Source organism: Acinonyx jubatus, chromosome A1 (assembly GCF_027475565.1).
Source record: "Acinonyx jubatus isolate Ajub_Pintada_27869175 chromosome A1, VMU_Ajub_asm_v1.0, whole genome shotgun sequence".
NCBI classification, from domain to species: domain Eukaryota; kingdom Metazoa; phylum Chordata; class Mammalia; order Carnivora; family Felidae; genus Acinonyx; species Acinonyx jubatus.
The window spans coordinates 187,959,997-187,978,874 of record NC_069380.1 but is presented as its reverse complement, the minus strand read 5'-3'; the positions used below and the strand labels follow the sequence as shown (position 1 = coordinate 187,978,874).

General features: G+C 39.6%; 2 protein-coding genes across 8 annotated transcripts in view; both read right to left on the bottom strand.

Moving 5' to 3' along the window:
* HAVCR1 (hepatitis A virus cellular receptor 1) overlaps positions 1-1,470 on the bottom strand; it is a 35,064-nt gene extending 33,594 nt beyond the window's left edge. For all 5 annotated transcript variants that reach the window (XM_053199703.1, XM_053199711.1, XM_053199725.1 and 2 more), the window contains exon 1: positions 1,333-1,470. In XM_053199703.1, the coding sequence (XP_053055678.1) occupies positions 1,333-1,374 (42 nt within the window). In that variant the 5' untranslated portion in view covers positions 1,375-1,470. The remainder of the gene's footprint in view (positions 1-1,332) is intronic.
* Positions 1,471-2,794: 1,324 nt separating this feature from the next.
* The window catches only part of HAVCR2 (hepatitis A virus cellular receptor 2), a 35,563-nt gene continuing 19,479 nt past the window's right edge, over positions 2,795-18,878 (bottom strand). Inside the window, exons 2-8 of one of the 3 annotated variants that reach the window (XM_053199748.1) lie at positions 16,152-16,211; positions 14,560-14,898; positions 13,571-13,654; positions 9,822-9,862; positions 8,201-8,327; positions 4,824-4,860; positions 2,795-2,954 (exon numbers count right to left, since the gene is read on the bottom strand). In XM_053199748.1, coding sequence (XP_053055723.1) covers positions 2,795-2,954; positions 4,824-4,860; positions 8,201-8,327; positions 9,822-9,862; positions 13,571-13,654; positions 14,560-14,898; positions 16,152-16,206 — 843 coding nt within the window. In that variant the 5' untranslated portion in view covers positions 16,207-16,211. Of the gene's footprint in view, positions 2,955-4,823; positions 4,861-8,200; positions 8,328-9,821; positions 9,863-13,570; positions 13,655-14,559; positions 14,899-16,151; positions 16,773-18,878 lie in introns of those variants that run through there. The other 2 variants (XM_015063960.3, XM_053199750.1) reach the window with 2 other exon arrangements.

Here is an 18,878-nt window from a genome sequence, read left to right as displayed (position 1 = left end):
AAGAAGTATTTCTATTTTACATGAACTAGGTTTAAATGAAAGAAAAAGTATGAATACAAAATGTAGAAATTACAAAGGACGACATATCAACTTACCATAAAACAGGTTGCAAGTACAGAATATAAAACTATAATGAAATATTTTCCAAAAGTGACCCACCCACAAAACAATTACATTAAAATAATGTGCACATTTAGACAGACGTCCCATTACCACCACCACCATACATAAATACATAAATAGCTTAAACAATCATAAAAAAAAAAAAAGCCTCACTGCTTTCTCTGGAAAAGGAGACTCACATAAGCAGAAGGAATTCAAACAAGAATTCATAATAATTCTTTTATTATAAAAGAAAATAATTCAAACAATTTTACAAGCACATAAAAGGAAAAAGTGGAAGTCTGCCCCATGACCATTTGCCCCTGTGGGATAGCCATATTGATTTTGGAATATTCTTCTAGATTTTTTAAGGCAAAAGAAAACATTAGCATCAACAATATATACTATTCTAGAACTTTTTTTTTTTTTTTTTTTTACTTAGCAATATGGCATTCTTCTCTGACAAGTAAGTAACACACTACATGAGAATCAGGATTTCGTCTGTTTAACTCACTGCTGTTTTTAGGGACTAGAACAGTATCTGGCACATAGTAGGTGCCAATAAATGTTTGCCAACTGAATGAATGGAATGAATCCTCCTTACTGTCAGATGAACTACAAGTTCTACAGGGTCAGCGATATGTCTGTTTGGTCTCTCTCTATGGTCTCAGCACGAGAGTACCTGACACATAGTAAGCACTTAAATATTCATTGAATTAGCAAAACAGCTCAATGATGAAAGCACTTAATTCTTAAGTGAAACCACTTAAATGCACCAGTGTGTTGAGATTACAATAATCAAGTATTCCCCAATTGACATAAAAAGTCCCCTACAAACACCATTGCAATAATCATCCTGTATACATACCATCATTTAAAGATTTTTAAATAATAGTATAAGAATCTCTTTCCAGGAGGGGTGTGGTGGTGGGAACCATTGATATGGTTCAAATGTGTCTGAAGTCCTTTCCCTCTAGAATTTCATAACTTTAAAACAGTTACGGTTAATTCTTCATCTTGTATGAGAGTTGTTCCCTATAATTTTATGAAATGATCTCCCTTATATATCTCCCAGTAGAAATCCAGTGATTCCCAAAACTCTCTAAATACAGCCCAAACATTATAATTCACACAACAAAACTGCCAGAGACTCCTGGAAATAAACAGGCTGCCTACATCCTTGGTGACCAACATTTTCTGCATACAGCATCACAGCGATTTAGTTATTACCTGGGGAGGGGTAGTTTTCAGGCAGCAACAGGTCCTTCTCATTGATTCTTTATATACTGAGGAGGCTCAGCAGAAAGGGGGACACAGACAAGAGAGTAACAGACTTTCAAAGGCCTGAGCTAAGAAGCAAACACCACTTTGAACTAGATAAGAACAGATTTGAGAGCTTAGGAGTGTCTGTGAGTTCTCCAAGAAGAGCTCTAAGTTCTGCAATGGAAAAGTCTTTCCAGAAGGCTGCCTTTCTGCTTATGTTTTTCGTTCCAAAGGCATTTAGTACATTTCTATTATGTGGGAGAGCCGGGCCAGGCACTGGGCAGGCAATGAGTAAGAGAAGACAAACTTAGCCACCACCACCTTGGAAATGAAGTTTAGGGACCACAGCCTTTCCATCACAGGATTTGATGCCGATAAATATAGATTGCTGGAGCCCTGTGCTTTCTTTCCACCAGGAAACAGAGTTTGTGTACAAGTCACTGCTTCTTCTTCTATGAAAAACATAGCTCCAGTTCTCTCCATGAATGGAGAAGTTGGTCAGAGATATTTCCTTTTGAGTGCACCCCAAGCAAAACTTGGCAACACACGGAGCACACTTCCTTTTTCTCTAGGAGCTCCTTCACACCACAGGACTTGCTAGGCAGTCTACTTAACTGGCAAAGGAGAGCTGTGCAGCGGCACTTACTGGGAAACAATCAATATTCAAAGAAGCATAAGTCTTGAGACTCAGAGAGAACCTTCGAGACCATCTACTCCTCCTCTAATAGCTTCTAAACTTTTTATGGGTCACAGAACTCTTTGAAACTCAGTGGCCCCTTTAGACTTTCTGTACCAAAAAGACATGCACATATCTTAACACATAATTTTCCCTATATTTTCAGTAGCTCTGTGGATACATCATGTGACTGAATTTCCTGGAATTCTTGGGACCACATATTAAGAATTCCTAGCCCAGGGGTGCATGGGTAGATCAGTTAAGCATCCAAATTTGGCTCAGGTCATGATCTCACAGTCTGTGGGCTTGAACACCTCATCAGGCTCTGTGCTGACAGCTCACAGTCTGGAGCCTATTTCAGATCCTGTGTCTCGCAATCTCTCTGCCCCTCCCCCATTCATCCTCTGTCTCTGTCTCTGTCTCTCTCTCAAAAGTGAATAAACATTAAAAAAAAAAATTCCTACTCTATATAAAAGCCCATTTGAGCTCTAATGCCCCAATTAGCATGCTCTGAATTGGGTAGCCCCACTGGCTGAAATACAGAGGTGATGTTGTACCTAAATACAGTGTAGGACACAGTTCCATCCCTAGGTGAGCTAATTATCTCCCGAAATGTAAAAACTCTGCTTGGTGGCCATGGACAGGGCCTCTAAAACCAATCAGCTGACACATTTCATAGCTTTCACAATGATACCATGCTCAAAAATGAAGTAGTGGGATCTGGCAGGGTTAAAGGGTTAGACCTCTGGGTTGTCAGGATAGTTGCTCGCTGCTGACATAGCAGTAGTATTCATATGGATCTTCCATTTCATATATGTTCTCCTCAATGATATAGATGTTTTCCTCCGAGTGCATTCCTTCTGCTACTGTATTTGCTAACCCTGAGGGAGCGACGTTGGCCAAAGTGACCAGGCTGTGGAAATAAATGTTACAATTCAGTTAAGCATTTCCTGGGCAGCACAGAATAGAGTTAAGATAAGAGGCTTTGCTGAAGAGACAACAACCAAATATAGTACATGATCCTTGATCAGGTCCTAACTAGGAAAAAAAAAAAAGCCATAAAATAGCAGTAAAACAATTTGTGGAACAGTTGAGGAAATTTGAATTCCTTTGAATTAATCTTAATTTTCCTAAGTAGAAAAATGGCATCGTGTTGGAAGGAGGTACAGACTGAAGTGTTTCGGTGAGGGGGGAAGATGTCTGAAATGTCCTTACAAATAGTTCAGAAGAAACGTTCTCTGTAAATAGAGAAACAAACAAAGCAAGCAGGTCCAAATCTCAAACCATGAGTTTGGTTGAAGCGTTCTGTTGTTGTTGTACTATAACTTCAATTCTTCTGTGGACTTGAACAGTTTCAAAAAGAAAAAAAAAAGGAAATATTTTATGGATCCAATCAGACTTGAGTTTGAATTCTGTCTGTCACTTACCAGCCATATGACCTTGGATAAATTGAGTGGTTGGGTTTTTGTTTGTTTGTTTGTTTTCATTTACTCAGTCAAGAAATTTTTAGTGTGTTACACACTGTGCTACGAAGCAAGAAATGCAGCAGTAAACAATACACAAAAATCCCATGAAGGCTGCGTATTAGCAAACTTTGTGTCTCAGGGTCCTCATCTGTAAAATGGGAATAATAAACATTCTATTTTACAGGGCTGCTGTAAGGAGCATTTATTCATTCAATCATCAGATGTGTAGGTGTCTACTAAGCATCACATACTGTATCAGGGGATATAGTTGTTAATGTGACAACAACTTCCTAACGTTCTACAGAGCTTACCTTTATAAGTAGGGATGAACATTAACCAACTAATTTCACCAAATAATGAATTAATGCATGTAAATATCACCCATGGGTAATATCACATTTCAAGTTTCAGTTCTAATAACAGATCCTGGCACAGATGATCAAAAGCCATTGATAATTAAATTGTTTTATTTGGCTTTATTTGGCTCTTTTTACTGCAGAGTATTTTGTCTTAATTGATACACTATCTATGTTTACCTAAAATCACTCATGGTTTAGATATAATTCAAAGGGATGAGTCATTTTTTTTTTCTTGAAAGGTACTGCATTCTACCCATGTGCCAAATATCACTATATTCTAGTACACGCTATATAAGCTTCATATATTTGGAATGGGGAGGTGTGCATGTGTGTATATGTACGCATATGTATACAGTCAAAAACAGATACCGAGACTGCAGTATAATAGACCAGTAGATCTCAACCCTGTTTGCATATTAGAATCACCTGGAAAACTTTCAGAACAACACCTATACTTAGGTCTCAAACTCAAAGATGCTAATGTATTTGCTCTGGGGTTGGCAACAGTATGTTCAAGTGCCCTAGGTGATTCTAGTAGGCAACCCAAGTTAAGAACGCCTGGGCTGAGCTATAAAAGCCCTGAAAGTAGAGTCTGGGTTTCTTGCTCACTTTTGTAACCCAAAGCTCAACCCAGAGCCTGGATGTAGTTCAATCACTAGAAGGGTCAGTTCATTGAAAAAAAACAACAACAACAACAAAAAAAAACCAAGAACCATTCATATACAAATAAGCATTTCCTATCAATAGGGAGATGAATTCTATACCTTAACTTTAGTCAATGAAGCTAGAGAAATCAGTAAGTAAAACAGAGCAGTGTGTTTAATTGGCATTACATAAATCTAAGGTAAGAAGGAAGTACAAGTTTAAATCCCAGGGCCAGGCTTCTAAGAGCAAAGCCATATTAGAATAGGGGCCTCCAAGATTCCCACCTTCCCCTACCCTACCCATTACTCTTACCTTGAATTCTGTAACTTCTCTTTGCTATAAGAATACCCTAGGTAAAATGTGGAAGAAAAGTCCATTAAAACTGCTCTCATAAAACAAATGAGTTAGGAAATAAAATGAACTCACTGAAGGCAAGGATTGTTTAAGAAAATCTGGTCTCCCCTTGGACTGAATTAAATCAAACTATCAATGTGTGTCTTGGATTGTTACATGGACTCTTCTATAAAGCAATAAAGATACATTTTTCACATTCAGGAAATACATGGAGCATCTGGTAGGCACTGGGAATGCAAAGGTGAATTGTGAGCCCTGACTTCTGAAAGCTTGTGTTCTAGTGAGAGGAGGGCATTGAAAATAATAATTTCTAATTGTGGAACCAACAATGCACTGTAACAGATGACTGAGAAGGTGGTCAGGAAAAAACTCTCAGGAGTAACCTTTAAGCTCAGTTCTGAAAATAAAGAAAATGAGTCAGCCAAGTGAACAGGCAGGGGAAGAATTCAGGCAAAGAGAATCCCTGGTAATGATGAGTATGGCTTCCTGAAACTGAAAATATGGATGAAATAAGAAAATAGCCCAAGGTAAGTTCTGAGAGGTAGGCTGGGGATAGCTCCTCTAAGACCTTTTAAGTCATAATCTAGATTTTGGATATTATTCTATAAAATAAGAATCTTACTCTTATTCCTATAAAAAATCATTGGAGGACAGAAATATGAGCTGACTGGGTTTTAAGAAGATCACTCTAACTCCTATGTGGGGAATAGATTAAAAGCAGGTATTTAAAAAATGAAGAAGTTAAGTAGAGATCATGATGCCTCACATCACAGTAAGGTGGTGATCAAAAGAGATTCAGAATAATGAATGTATTCTACATATATTTTGGATAAAGTCTGAAGGAATTAAAATTGGATTTTATGTTAGGAGGAAACAGGATTCTAGGATGGCCTATGGCATTCTGGCTTAAACAACCAAATGGATGGTAGTGAAACGTTATAATGGGAAAGACCAGAGAGGCAGAGGCCGTGTTCTGGGAAGGTGGAATATAGACTCTAGACCTCCATTTGGGACATGTTAAATGTGGAAGGCATCTAAGTGGAGGTATCAACAGGACAAACACTCAGAGTTGGGGGGGGGGGGAATTAAAGATGACATTTAAACCTATGGAAATAGACACCATCACCTAGAGGGTATAGAGAAAGGGAAAGGGCCAGTCCTGAGGAATAGGAATATCTAAAGGTCAAGCAGAAGAGGAAATAACAAAAATGACTGAAAATGGATGGCCAATGAAGTAGGAGAGTGGTGTTTTAGAAGCCAAGAGAAGGAATACTATCTAGAATGAGTGAGAGTCAATTTGATTAAATATTGCTGAAAGACTGACTACAATGAAGACAGAAATGTCTATTGGATTTAGCAAAATGGAGGTTGTCAGTGAGCTTGACTAAAACTATCTCCATGGTGCTTAAGGGATGGAAGCTAGATGATGGGCTGAAGAGTTCAGGGGGTACAAAGTAGGAAAAATTCATCTGAGAAATATGGCTGTGAAGGAAAACAGAAATGGGAGTAGCTAAAGAGGAATTTGTGAGTTAGAACATATTTTTATGCTGATGAGAATAGAATGAATAGAAAGGGAGAGGTAGATAATTCTAGAGAAAGGGGTAAAAGGAGAATTAAGTCTTAGCTAAGTCTAAGGAGATGGAACAGGTCTTTTATACTTCATCAGTTGAGTGAGCAATGAGAGGGGTTTGAGTGGTACTGAGGTATGCTCGCTCATCTCAGAGAGTGCCCTAGAAAGATACGGGATTGCTGGTTGTATTGCTACCAATTTATGGCTTTGATGTCATGACTTAAAAACCTGTCACCTTGGTCATAAGATTTTGTCTAGCAACCTGTAGACCACAAATCAAACAGGACTTTCCTATCTGTCCTTCGAAGTAGCCATGTTTTTGGAGTAATACATATGTGTGTATAAAGTGTCAAACTTCTCCCATTCATTATCTTCACTTCAAGCCTCTTTGCACCAGCTGAAATGGCATGGCAGAACTTGAAAGGCTAGTGAGTACTAGCATTGCTCTTTTTCAACCTGTAGACTTTGCATTCATGTGATCAATTCACAAACTCCACTACTGCCTCTGTGCAAACCCAGGTAAGTGTGGCTGGGGTAGTTTCTTTCCGTGAACAATCCATTTACCGAGGATAGCAGAATAGCATAATGGTAAGGAATAAGAGAGTCCTGCTTTCAAATTCTGTATCTAATAACTGTGTGGCTCTGGCCAGCATGTTCATTCTCTATTTGGTAAATTAGAATAATATTAGTATCTTTCTCATTAAGGTAATCATGAAGATTTAATGCCCATAAAGCACTCAGCAGCTTTAAGTCACACAATTAGGGTGACCAATTCATCCTGGTTTTCCCTGGACTGTCCCAGTTTTAGCATTGGCAGGATCACATCCTAAGGCCCCTTCAGTCCTGGGAAAATCTGGGGTGGTTGGTCACCCTATATGCAGTCCATGTTTTAAGTATTAGTAGGAAGGGTTGCTAGAATGTACTAAGCCCTGGGGTATAGGGTCTTGGCCTCTGTCCTTAAAGAGAAGAGAATATATCACAAGTATAAAAGTGTGCAAAGCTTTTGGGGTGATGACAATGTTTGGGTCTTGATTATAATGATGGTTTCCCATGCATAATCATCTACTGAAACTCATCAAGTTGAACGTACTTCAAATATGCAGCTATTATATATGAATCATACTTCAAAAAGATTTTTTTTTAATAAAAATAACTTAGAAAACAATGTGTGTGCTGAGTGCCATGATAGACCAAAATACAAATGCTGCAATCCTGGCCATGACCCATTGGTAAAAGGACTTGCCACCCCTCTCTCTAAAGACCTGTGCCTGAGAAACAAATAAGATAGAAAAACACACAGAAAGAAATTACTTTCTGTTGTCGCACTTCCTAATAAACTTAATTCATGAATTAAAGAAGTTTATTTTCTTAACGAAAGGTAAGAGAACAGGTGCTAGAATCAGTCTGCTTGAATTTCAATTCCAGCTTTGCCTCTTATGGATTCTGAAACCTTGGGAAAGAGGCTCACTTTCTAGTAGCTATAGTTTCTTGCACTATAAAACGGTGATAAATACTACCTACCACATGAGATGGTGACAATAAAATGTACGTAAAACGTTTAGCACCAGGCCTGCATATTACATGGTAAAGCATTGCATAAAAATTAGCTATTATTATTGTTAGGTTTGGAAGGACTACAGGGTACTCAGTTTAATCGCCTTCTTCAGGTATAAATACAAACTTACATTTGTATCTAGGTTTGTGTTGGTTCCTATTTTAACAGTTCCTTATCAGAGGGAGAGAGTTGCAACATCAACCAACTTACATGTGAGAATTAAAGCAGCAATGATAAGAATGAGAGTCAGCCCAGCAGAGATCCCCACTCCAATGTAGATGCCTATTCTGGTGGTCACAGCAGAGTCTTGTAGTGCGTTAGCCAATGTGGGTATTTGCTATGGAAACACAAACAGAATTGCAGCAGATGGGCAGAAATCAGTTGTGTGCTCAGCTAGTCTCGTGACGTACGGCACCAGAAGAGTGCAGGGACCTTGAGACCGTGCATGATCTATCTCCTTCTAGACAAGCCTCAAACCACCCAAAGAACGGGATCAGCATAATCCTTAAACTTAGCAAGGGAATAAAATGTGCTGCTTCTACAATGTGGGCGGGGGGCGGGGTGGGGGGGGGAGACAAGGAACTCTTAATAAATGGACTCCCCTCCCCCACAAACATAAATAGGTTTTAGGATGGAACCCTGTTCATCCAAGGTCCCTTGGTGTTCCAGGGAGTTTCAGAGTGGTTTAAACTTGGTGTCTTGCAGAGAAGCCCCCACCTACACAGAAAAACTGATTCAAGGGCCAGGCCTTTGCAGCCAGACAGTCCTGGGTTCAAATCCCAGCTCTGCCATCATCTTGGAGAGTTCTTAGGAAAATGAAGTAACAAGAAATACAAAATGCCTAGCACAGGGCCTTGTATGCAGTAAATGCAATCAATGCTTACGTGGTGATAGGTATTGTGGCTATTTCTCTAATTAGTTTTATTAATTTTATTTTTTAACTGAAAGCCATAACATTCTTCTGCTTTCAAAATTTTAGTCCATATTCTCCCTTTAAAAGCAACAATGATAAATAATTTTAAAACAAAGAAGTCAAAGAAATTAAATTTTCCACTTATTCAATCAACTTTTACTACAGGAGTGCTATATGCAAGGTACTGTGCATTAAATACTATGGATATACAGAGGTACTTAGAGTCAGTCTTTGGTCACAAAGAGGGGCAGGGACAAACACAAAGTGCTAAGCCTTGGTTGTGAACACACAAGTAGGGGACTTCGTCAAATGAATGCAGACTCCTGTATACATCCTCAAAGAATTTTTAAGTCACTACTATAAGCTTGATATCTAGGGGATTCCCTTTTGCTCTGAGAAAGTGGGGGACACTAAAATTGTGGTTAATTAAAATATTGATTTGTTTATACTTCGATATATACATTGTTGACTTCAAATACTCCTGACTAGTGTCTTGTCAGACATAAATAAATTTACACAATCTTTCTCATCAGGGTTACCATGCAAGCGAGAAGAAATATATTCCAGGGATATGGAAGGTCTTTGAACCCTCCACAGTGGTTGGCAGTTGTGAAATATGAGAAGAGAAACAAGAAGCTAGTGGTTTTGTGTTTTTGTTTTCCAGCACTTACTATGTGCTAGGCACTTTACACTTACCCCCTCATTCCGTCCTTAGATGGCTAGAACTGCCCTCATCAACATGTTACAGCGGAGGGCTCTGAGGCTAATGGAGAGTGAGGCATGTTTTCTCCAAAGGAGAGGAGCAAACAAGAATGAAGACTAAAGCCAAACTTTCTTTCCTCTGAGTTGAATATGAGGTTAGCACGCGCGCACCCACGCACACATGCATGCACGCACACACATGTCCATGTCACTTACAGTTTGATTTTTATCATGGAGGCCCTCCAGTGTCCGTGTCTCTGCCATAAAGAGAAAAAAACAGCTGATAGAATAGTCAAGAACGTTTTCTTTTATCTGAGTTTTAAAAACTCTTAAAGATGCCTAGAATCATATTTGAAATTAATCCTACTCTATACTCTTCACAATAAGTAATTGTGAGACCAACAAAATTTTCTAAACACTTACAAAGCAACGATTTGACACGGATGACCATATTTTTTTATCCAGATAATGAACCTGACTACTTATGTTCTATGAACTGGAGACCTCTGCCAGGAAAACCTCTGTCGAATATGTGGTTTGTTGTGTCCACAGCACCCCAAAGAGGGCAGCAAATTGCCAACAACATTGATAACACTCAACCAGGCATTATATTGTAATGAGACTTTGAAAGATAATGAAAGTTAATTTTCTTAAAAAAGTTTAACATTTACTCATTAAGAGGGAGACGGGGTATTTCATTGCCTAAAAATGAGAGTAATAATAACTATAGCTATAATTTACCATGAGCTGACATGGTGCTAAATTCTTTGAACGAAGTATCTCATTTAGCATTCAAAACAACTATCCTAAAGTAGAGACTATTAGCCCCATTTCGCAGATGAAGAAGCTGAGAATTAGGAAGTTAGGGGACTTACCCAGGGTCACAGAGATTAGTGAATAACAGAAATGGCCTTTCGATTTAGGTCTGCATGGCTTTAAACAAGACACTCTGAACGATGTCCCTTTCAACAACCTTTACTTTTGCATTGTCACTACCAAGTGGTCACATTGCCCAGGTGCCATCTCACCTTCTTTCCTTTTTACTCATTCATTTCTTTACCTGCTTATCCATTTGATGAACATGTACTACACCCCTTCTCTGTGCCAGGCCCAGGGTATAGAGCCGCGAACAGCATGGGCACAAGCCCTGACCTCACAGATGCTGCTTTCTAAAAATCAATAGATGGTTAGCTTTGGGAAAATTAAGGATGCCTACTCATTTATCTGGCTGAGTCAGAGGCTCTGAAACTTCTTAAGTGTCATGGCCACTTTCTGGAAGCCTAAAAATCTAAATCCTTTAAGGCAGGCCTCCTGCTTTAACAATGATTTTTTTTATTTCTTTTTTTAACATTTTGTTTTATTTTTTGAGAGACAAAGAGAGACAGGACATGAACAGGGGAGGGGCAGAGAGAGACAGGGAGACACAGAATCCAAAGCAGGCTCCAAGCTCCGAGCTGTCAGCACAGAGCCTGATGCAAGACTCGAGCCTGAGCCGAAGTCAGATGGTTAACCAACTGAGCCACCCAGGCATCCCAACACACCATGATTTTAATATTAACATTTTACTATTCTCAGCCTAAAATTATTTTTAAAAAAGAGGAAATAAAAGAGATTGTCTTCCACTTACCTTTGCTCTTATTACCCAAAAAGGAATTTAAAGCATAAAAACCACATTGGTGGAACTACTAAGTAAACATGAATCTTAACCACACACAAGATTTTCTAATGTAAATCCAGTTTCTGCTTCCCTGTAATTATTTTTCTTGGCCTAAATGATAAGACTGACTTCTCTTTTTTTTTAATTTCGATTTACAGTGAAAATGACCCAACAGCACTCCATTTTATAGATTATCACAGATTATTTTCACATAGATAACCATCAACCAAGTGAGTGGGACAGTTGGAAAAAGTTGCTTTGATTTTCCCAGAGAACCCAAGACTTGGCTGGAGTGGAGGTAGCAACAGGGTGGCACGTGAGAGTCTTAAAAGTTTATGAATTTGTAACCATCTAGTACATATTATATGCCAGACATGGTGCTTAGTACTTTATTTGCCCAACAGCTTTTAATCTTCACCACAATAAGTAGGTACTATTATTTTTCCATTCTTCAGATGAAAAACCTGATTCTCAGAGAGGTACTTTGCCTAAGATCACACAACTATTCATGGACAAACCTGAGATGTAGGCCAAGTCTATCTCCAGAGCTGAGGATTCACCGTGACCCTGTCTTGCATCCTTCAGGTGGAAGAGACATTACATTGTTTTGTGTTCAAGATAGGTTCCATGATTCTTGAATTCTTATTGTTAAGGTTCCATTCCACTTTTATAGCAAACATATTAAATGTACCCACATTCCACACTAAAGAGATTGTAGGTACTGTGCCTATATTCCCAATGCAAGAAATGCCCCCATCTTTGTTTCCCTAAAGGGAAGGAACTAACAAGTAAAAACTAAAGAGAAAAAGACTTGTTTAGGATATAGACAACTCTGAGGAAATATACTGCCTTGTGAGGAAGGTATGTGGGTATACAGTGAATGTGCGCTTGAGGGTGATGTTATAAACAGCATTGGTAGCACAGGATGGGAATGTGGGCATACAATAAATATCTGGTATGACTTGCTTAGGCCACAATGAGGGCTACCATCTGTTCCCACCATATTTAATTTCCTCACTGATTGCATAAGAGATATTATCTACCAATCACTAAACAACTACCAAAGATTAAACCACTAGAGAGCTGAAGTTACTACTTACAATAATAACCAGTATTTGGGTGCCTTCTGTGGGTCAGGTACTACACTGAGCACTTTACAACCATTGTCACACTCAATCTTCAGAACAATCTTATGCAGTAGATTACCCTCGACATAGAGGTAAGGAAATTGAGCCTCACAAAGTTTGAGCAATTTTACCTTGAGCTCACAAAGCTAGTGGGAAGAGCTGATATTGGAACCCATTCTACCTACCTATTGCTGATGTGCTTAACCACAATCGCATTCTGCCTCCAGATCTTATTGGTAACATTAAGGACAATAACCAACGTGTACTGAGTACATAGTATGATCAAATACTGGGCTAAGCACTTGAGACACCCTTTCTTAGTTAAATTTCATAAGGTGGGATTTAGGAGATTTATGAGATTAAGATATGGGACTTACCTGTTATTACCCTCATCTTACTGAATGGAAGACTAAGCTCCAGAGAGTATAAGAGAGACCAGGACTTTGACAGGAGACATTTAAGATTAATCTCCCTGCTCAATGTGACCTGAGGTCTGCTCTTTTGATCCTATCTTCTCTTCCAGAGCAGCATGGAAAAGTCCTTGTTGAATTACTTAAAGAATATAGCTGCTCCTTCTGAGGTTGGAATTGAGGGAAGATGATGGGCTTCATTCCAGTAAGAAGAGATCCTTGAAATCACCTAATCCAACCCCAAACATGGACTGGGATGAATTCATAACAAAACATCCCCATTCTGGGAGTCAATTGGAAAATAATGGCAATGTAATGAGTTTTTCATTAGAATAAATGTATTTAATTTAAAAACATGTCTTTTATTATTGCAATAATGGATAATAATGCAATTTTTTCCTTATTTGGCAAAATACATATATTACCAAAATTCTTTTTTTAGGGGGAGGGAGTGGGAATTTTACTAGGTTACAAAATCCAAAGATTCTGAACCCTCTCCTTGAACAGAACAGGAAGGCGAGGTCCAGGGAAGTGAAAGGCTTCAGCCCAGGTCACAGGGCTACTTGTGACTAATTCCAAATCCTAGCTCAGCGCTCCTTTTTCCCAACACAGGTTTGTCCCCACCACCCCTCTCACCACACACAATATCTCAGGTGCACAGGAACATTCACACCTCCACTCAAACCCATTTCTCATCTCTTTTCCATATTCAAAATCCTCCGAACTCAGAAAATGCCAGAAGGCTTCCTCCTACACCACTTGTATAATTACCTGAGCCATATCCCTTGGTGGTGAGCATCCTTGGAAAGGCTGTACCGAAGTCTCTGCATGTAGGCCGAGCAGGGGTGACCTTGGCTAATGTCAGAAACCAATATAAGGATGAGACTTCTCTGAGAGCAGAGAGCTTGTTTCGGGGAATCAAAGGGGCAGCAGAAAAAAATATGAAACACAACAAATGAAGAAAGGCACATGCCCAACTGCCAAACCTACCAGGACGTGTTCACTGAGAGTGTATGAGACTCTTCACATGTTGGGCAGAGGTCTGTTACAGCCATCGTCATCACAGTCTAATTGTTAATAATAGAACTAATAGCCACACAAATGGCCATGCTAAATGCTTTTTATAAAACACTTCATAAAATCCTTCCGATGGCCTGTGTAGTAGGAATTGCCATGTTTTATAGAACAGGAGGCCACAGAGCTTAAATAACTTGCCCAAGATTACACAGCTAGTAAGAGGCAAAGTTGGATTTAAACTAAGCTTCATCAGCCACAGACTATATGCTGTATAAATCTTAAAATGTACAAACACATGTACCCCACCACTACCCACCCCACACATACACAGTCCAGTGGTTCTCAACCCTGGCTGCACAGGGAGGAGAATCATCTAAGGTAGACTTCGTAAAATCCCAGAACTTGGGCTCTACCTCCGGAAATGCCGATTTCTTTGGTTTGTGGGTGGGGACCAAGAAGATGTAAGTGTTAAAAACCTTTCCAGGTGATCTAATGAGCAATCAGGTTCTTAACCACTGATCTAGGCCTTTCCTACCATTCTACAGATCCTGTCCCTGAGTTTGAAAATAGAGGAAGGGAATTAAATGTGGCTGGGCATTGTCGGTGGAGCCTGTTAAACTTTAGGTCTTAGGGACTCACTCCCAGGGCTATAATTGGGGAGATCAGAAGTGAGACCAATCAGTATATGTAATTACCTGCAGGTGAGTTTTATTCATAAAGAAGACATGCAAAGGTCCACTCACCTGGTTTGATGACCAACTCCAGGTTTGATTTTTTATCATTCATTAGGCCTGGGAATTGAATCCGGCAGCAATAGGTCCCACTGTCAGCTAGAGTCACATTCTCTATAGTCAAGGACACATCTCCTTTGTGGAAATTCCTCTTTAGCTGGTATCTGTTGGATGTCTGATATTTCAAGTTCCTTCCATCTGTGCTGAGCACCATACTATGACATTCAAACATAGGACAGGATCCCTTGCCCCAGCAGACAGGCACAAGATTCTCAGGAGTGGCTGGAGAGTAGGTGCAGGGCAGAACAGCATTCTGACCCACTTCAACTACGTATTCCCCTTCCAAAGACCCTGAAGAAAGAAGCAAAGAGAGCAAGATCCAGGCAATGAGTGAGGCTGGTCCATTTCAAGAAAACTGCAAGTAATGCCATACAGAATAAAAAGGAAACCAGTCCTGCTGTCCTGTTTGGAAGATGATCCATTATGACAATGATTGTCGGACTTGAGGAGCATCAGAATCACCAGAAAGCCTTGTTAAAACACAGATGGCTGGGCTCAACCGCTAGAGTTCCTACTTCGATAGGTCTGGGTGGGGTATAAAAATTTGAATTTCTAGCAGGTTTCAAGTTGTTGACAGAGCTGGTTGGAAATTCACTTTGAGAACTAATGCCCTAAGAGACAATTGTGGTCTAGCCCTGTGAACATCGGAGGGCTGGGCAGATAGATAGTCAGAAAATGAGTCATTGTTAGCTAGTAAAACAGCTCACCCATCTGCTCATCGATGAAAGGCAGTTAACATAAAGCTCTCTCTTTTTTTAAGCACTCAGCACATAATGAATAAAAACTATTGGCTAAATAAGAAGCTTGCATATTTGAAACCACCCACAGGCTATTTTGAGGTTTGAAATGAATTGTCTTTAAATATATATATATTAATAAATATATATAGTGAAACATTTAAACAGTATAAAAAGGTATATGAGGGCTCCTGGGTGGCTCCGTCAGTTAAGCGTCAGACTTTGGCTCAGGTCTTGATCACACAGTCCGTGAATTCAAGCCCTGCAATCAGGCTCTGTGCTGACAGCTCAGAGCCTTGAGACTGCTTCAGATTCTGTGTCCTCCTCTCTCTGCCCCTTCCCCACTCATGCTCTCGCTCTCTCTCGCTCTCTCTCTCAAATAAATAAACATTAAAAAATTTTTTAAAAGATATATGAAAAGTATACTCCCTCTCCCTGCTCCTTCCCATTTTCTGGTTCTCCTTCCCAGAGTCTATACATTAAGGACCATTCATGTATTCCCACATGGAAGTCTAATATACATGTTATTCCCTACAACACACATCCACAAATGGAAGTCTAATATACATGTTATTCTGTTCTTTGCTTTATTCAATTAACTTTTCAACTTAGAGACATTTCATATCACTATGTTTGGTCAGCTTCACTGTTTGCATCATGGAGATATCACAAACTGATTTACCTACTCCCCCACTAGTGGGCATTTATTTAGGCTGCTCCCAAACTTGCTACTACAAACATTACAATGACCGTCTTTGTATCTTTATCTCATGTTATCCAGGTGTGACAGCCCATGCCCAGACTTACTTGTGATTAGTGGCAGCAGCAGCAGGACACAGTCAAAGGAAAGTTGTGAAACCATGGATTCTGAAGAAGAAACGTCCAGTAATAGCTCTATTTAGTTTTGATTCTCTAGTGGAACTGGGTACCTCTTGCAATTGTATCTCTTCCACAATCACAGGAGCAACGGCTGCTCTCCCCGACTGCTGGACCAACACACCAGGGCACCTGACTACCGATCTTTCCTCTGTTAATGCTGTCAAGTCCACAGTTACATCAAAGGAAACCCCAGTTGTCTGTCGTGCTACACCACACACATCCTGTAAGGGCTCTGATATTTATCCTGTTAGTATCAACGAAGAGGAAGCAATACTCAAGGAAGAAAAATGTCTCTCAGCCAGTCAAGAAAACTGTCTTAGCAAGTGGAGAGAGCCCTCTCATATCTCCAATGAAATAATCCTCTGTTTGGAATGGATGGCGTGTGGGTCTAGCTGGTTACCAGGGAACACAAGGCAGGAACATATCATCCATGCATTTATTCAGTCAGATCAGTCAGTTGGTTGGTCATGTGATCAATATTAATGGACTAGGAGCTGGAGAATACCACAATGAATGGCATGTCTCTTATTCTCAAATTTATGGGCCCTTTCCACCCCCAGAACTTAATTCTTAGCCTTGTCCAAACACAAACTGCGCTGTGCTATATAACCTTGTTGGATCTCAGTTTCCTCATTTATAAAATGTATAAAATGAGGAAATTGTGCTAGGTGACATATGCATGGCTCCCTGCTGTAATATTCTGACTTTGACCTGAATTTTCAAACCCTTCCACTTAGGAAAGATATTTCCTTTCTGCAGTGTTTCTCCCCCACTGCAGTGGGAATCAAGGGGACCTCAATATTCTATTACATGTTATGTAATAGAATCAGATGGGATGTCTCCTCCCTCCCAGCCCTGGGGCTCTAGACGTAAATTCTCAGAAAGGGTTGAGTTTCAGCCACACTGTCCATCACTGAGGTAACATCTCAGACCCCTGGGATAGTGACAGCCCTCAGTCTCAGCCCTGGGATAGTGACATTTCTCTAGGAACCTTAAAAGCCAATGATTCTTTAAAAAAAAAATTTAGTGTTTATTTATTCTTGAGAAAGACAGAGTGTGAGCAGGGGAAGAGCAGAGAGAGAGGGAGACACAGAATCCGAAGCAGCCTCCAGGCTTCGAGCCGTCAGCACAGAGTCCAACACGGGGCCTGAATGCACAAGCTGTGAGATCATGACCTGAGCCGAAGTCAGACACTCAACCGACTGAGCCAAAGCCAATGATTCTTTATCAGAGTAAGGTCACAGACTGAATAGTTTCTGAAAACCCTGTGGACTTCCTGTCTTTTCTTGCTGAACTTCCTTGTCACTCATCTTTATGCCACTAAATGCATTCAGGACAAATATCCAGCTTGTTCAATGCATGTACTTTCCATAGGATCAGAGGTAGCAGTTACTCAAGAGATCACAGTAAATTTCTTCATTTTATGGATAGGGAAACTGAGACCTAAAAAGGTTGATTTGCCCAAAGGCATGTGATTAGTAATTTCAAATGAGAACTGAGTCCCCCAAGCTCCAGATTTTTTCCACTATAAACCATTTTATGAACTTCATATCTGTCCTTAATATGTCTACCTACATAACTAATAAAAACCAGCAAATGTCCATATTGAAGGGTAAGGTAGAATGGATTAAACATGGGGTCAGATGATATGTTTACTGCATGGCCCCAATCAACACTCTTAAAAGTGTCAGCCCTCAGATTTTGTATTCTGTTTTTCCTTTTTTTCCGTGTTTTGTTTTTTATTGTTATTACTCTGTTTTATGTCCTTATCTAGAGTTACTACTGGAACCAGTTTCATAAAATATTAATAACTTATTAATTCATCGAAGTCTAGACAGTGAATGTGCGCTTGAGGGTGATGTTATAAACAGCATTGGTAGCACAGGATGGGAATGTGGGCATACAATAAATATCTGGTATGACTTGCTTAGGCCACAATGAGGGCTACCATCTGTTCCCGCCATATTTAATTTCCTTACTAATTGCATAAGAGATATTTTCTACCAATCACTAAAGAACTACCAAAGATTAAACCACTAGAGAGCTAAAGTTACTACTTACAATAATAACCAGTATTTGGGTGCTTTCTGTGGGTCAGGTACTACACTGAGCACTTTACAACCATTGTCACACTCAATCTTTAGAACAATCTTATGCAGTAGATTACCCTCGACATAGAGGTAAGGAAATTGAGCCTCACAAAGTTTGAGCAATTTTACCTTGAGCTCACAAAGCTAGCGGGAAGAGCTGATATTGGAACCCATTCTACCTACCTATTGCTGATGTGCTTAACCACAATCACATTCTGCAATGCGAACCTAGAAATCTACTCCAATCCCCTTCTTCTTTTTTTTTTTTTTTCCCTGTGTACAGGGAAATGTTTCTGAGCATTTTCATGTTTATTTAACTTTTCTTTCTTGTTTCTTAAAATCAAACTATTTAGATAATTCATCCAAATGGCTAAAATTTGAGGCAGTATCAAAGCTTTATGAAGAAGCCTTGTTCCCATCCTCCAAGTCTACCAATTTCCCCCACCGCACTGTAGGTTTCCATTCTCCTAAGTCTCTTGTGTATATACCCCCAATGCAGACACAAGAAAATAAAATATGTATTGTTATTCCTTCCTTTCTTAGACAAGTTGTATATTCATGTTAT